The 2,912-nt window shown below is 40.9% G+C and overlaps 1 protein-coding gene across 1 annotated transcript; it reads right to left on the bottom strand.

Annotated features, from left to right (window-relative positions):
* Positions 1–292: 292 nt before the first annotated feature.
* LOC139952515 (allatostatin-A receptor-like) lies at positions 293–1,252 on the bottom strand. Its single transcript, XM_071951667.1, has one exon. The coding sequence runs from the start codon at positions 1,250–1,252 to the stop codon at positions 293–295; it is 960 nt and encodes a 319-aa protein (XP_071807768.1).
* Positions 1,253–2,912: the final 1,660 nt, after the last annotated feature.

The raw sequence follows: 2,912 nt of genomic DNA, 5'->3' as shown, positions 1-2,912 counted from the left end.
GTAGTGCAGTTAATAAAAATCATAGTAGTCCCAGTCGATTTTCTACCTCCCGCCCATGAAGCAATTGAAGCGAAGTCTCCCGAAAACAAATCTGAAAATTCTACTATAGTATAGTAGAATACAATAGCAAGACAGTTCTGTAAAGAACGAACTCCATCTGGAAAGTAGACACACACACGCAAAGCAAATACATGTATATATTGATACCTCACCATGCATGGCCTCAAATCCAATTATAAAGAGTGTTGATACTAAAAGGTTATTTGTATACCTCTTCAAGGGTACCAATGCGTTACCCGGTACCGGTTGATATTGTGCTCATATCATTTGCTTGATTTCGTTGGCGGCAAAATATCTGACGTAATCCATTACGAAACTGACGGTACTTGAAAGCGTAAATCATCGGGTTGACGCAAGAGTTTGAGGCAACCATTGCGACAGAGAGATAATAAAACCAGCCACTAAGCGGTATATCGAAACCAAGATTAAACAACAGAAAGATGATCTGGTTGGGTGTCCAGCAGATCAAGAAAGTGATGAAGACGATCAGAAGCATCTTGAAGGTGTTGCGTCTTGCACGGAGGAGGGACTCGGCCATGTTCGGTGCGTTTGCTCCACCGGGAAGATGCTGGGCTGGTGCCGGGCCGACACGGGCTGCTCCCCGCTTCATCTCCACACTGATGCGAATGTAAGCGAAGAGCATCACAGCAACTGGGATGACGTATTGCATGACTACCACAAGAGTTCCGATAATGTTGGCGCCTGGAATCGCAACCGGAACGCACTGTCCGTTCTTTGCCTCAAAATTGAAGAGGCAGTATATTATCGGAATAAAGGCCAGAACCCAAGACACCGCCATGCACACACCGACTTTGAGCTTGGGCCGAGCAGCGAATGCTGCCTGGTACTTGAAGGGGTGAACGATGGCGTAGTACCGCTCCAGGGTCAACAGTAACAGGCTACTCGTTGACTCTAGGAAAATGTAGAACTGGGGGCAGTTAATATGCCAGACGTGACAGAGGAACCAGCCTAGGCCATCGCTTGGGATTATCTCAGGCACCAGGATTTCACTTCTCAAGATGATCAAGATGGAGCCCAATAGATCAATGACAGCTTGATGAAATATGAAGGCGTTTGTACGCGTCTGCATTGATCGTACTTTGTAGATGACGAAGCAGACTAAAACATTGCCAAGGATCCCAAGAATGCCAACAATGTCTTGGTAGATACGCAAAACAAGAGTTTCCTCCATGTTTTGGGGGTTGTCTCGGAATTGAATTGCAGCAACTGAGTACGAAGCAATAAAAGCCCTAGCTCTCTAATTGTCAGTACGTCCAGTTACTTTATAAACAGAAATCAACTTATGAGCTTGAATACGGTGTACGGTAGTTCTTTGTTGGTGAAATCACTTTTAATCAAATCTCGATAGAAAAAGTAATCCACGCGCACAAAACCTTAGGGTTGAATTGCAGCGAAACGGAGTACAAGGAGCGATAGTCTGCTAGTAAAGTTCAAACACTTTATAAACAGAAATCAACGTATAATCTTGATTTTATCATAGAAAGAGTAATCCATGCGCACAAAACCTGGACATTCGAGTCTGAAAATTAACAGCCGAAACAACGGTGTCCTGATATGAGGGCGAGTATATCTCTCAATCGTCCTCTAGATGGCAAATTGATATGTTAAGTGAAGTAGGCACAGTTAATAACACGGTGTACGGAAGTTCTTTCTTGGCGAATTCACTAATCAATCCTTATAAGAAGAGTAATCCTTGAGCACAAAATGTTAAAATTTGAATCTTGTGTCCCAATAGATGACAGTGCAAGTAGTTCCCTCAATATCGTTTTCTCGATGGCAAATAGATGTTGGTGAAGTAATAGGCACAGTTAATAACGTATTCTTGGCGAATCCACTAATCAATCCTTATCAGAAAGAGTAATCCTTGAGCACAAAATGTTGAAATTTGAATTATTGTCCTGATGCCAGAGCGAGTAGTTCGTTCTATGTCGTATTCTCGGTGATAGATGGATGTGTTGAGTGAAGCAGTCACAGTTATATATAATAATTGATCGGCAAGTCTGTGAGTCACTTACCATGTCTCACCATAAACCCTATAAATATGATATATATATATATATAGACATTAACATATGATTCCAATTGGTGCTTTGCGCAGTTTGGCCCTCATTCGACAAAATAATGAAATCCACGTAATGTACCGTAAGTGATTTGCCCTTCTGCACCATCGTGGTTATTGTGAACATAATAAGTTTTTAGATGTTAGATGTAAATATGTTAAATAAATACCTCGGTAGGGTAAAAAGAAAACATCAGTTTCAAAAGAGTATGTTCTTTTTAATCTAGACTTATTGTTCTCTAGTGGCTTTTAAATTTAAAGTTTAGCAATTCAGTTTTACTTTACTAAAATGTCCTTGATAAAGGTTCTAAAGATTAAGTATTAATGTCCTTCATTTAGGTCCCTATTAATTTGAGATTTCTTTCCGTAATATCACGGCATCGAGGCGTAATGGGTTTTCGATCACATCGCAGGGGAAATGTTCCACGAAACTAATTAAGTTAACATCCTTCCAACCCACATTTAACAAGACACTTAGAGTCCATTAAAAAAAACAATTAAAATCCTTGACTCGTGTCAACCCTTCATTCCGAAAGATTGTTCTTGCCAGTGGTTCACTCCCGAGTCAGAGTTGACCCGGATCCGGATACGTCCCTCAGTGGACCTGACCAAGTTTAACAGAGAGTTCCAGATAATGGGTTTTGAGGCATTGCACGGTGATGTATCAATCTATACTACCCACAAAGGTAGTATAGACACATGGTGTTACCGTAAACCAAAACAATCGTTGATCTGGAATATTTGTGTCCAAATTACAAAGAAATTTGACAAA

The sequence above is a fragment of the Asterias amurensis genome, chromosome 2 (genome assembly GCF_032118995.1).
Source record: "Asterias amurensis chromosome 2, ASM3211899v1".
In the NCBI taxonomy this organism is placed as follows: Eukaryota; Metazoa; Echinodermata; class Asteroidea; order Forcipulatida; family Asteriidae; genus Asterias; species Asterias amurensis.
This window is presented reverse-complemented; position numbering and strand designations above follow the sequence as displayed.

Bases quoted from the DNA above. Each gene is read 5' to 3' on its own strand.
- LOC139952515 (XM_071951667.1), bottom strand. From the start codon at position 1,252: ATGGAGGAAACTCTTGTTTTGCGTATCTACCAAGACATTGTTGGCATT.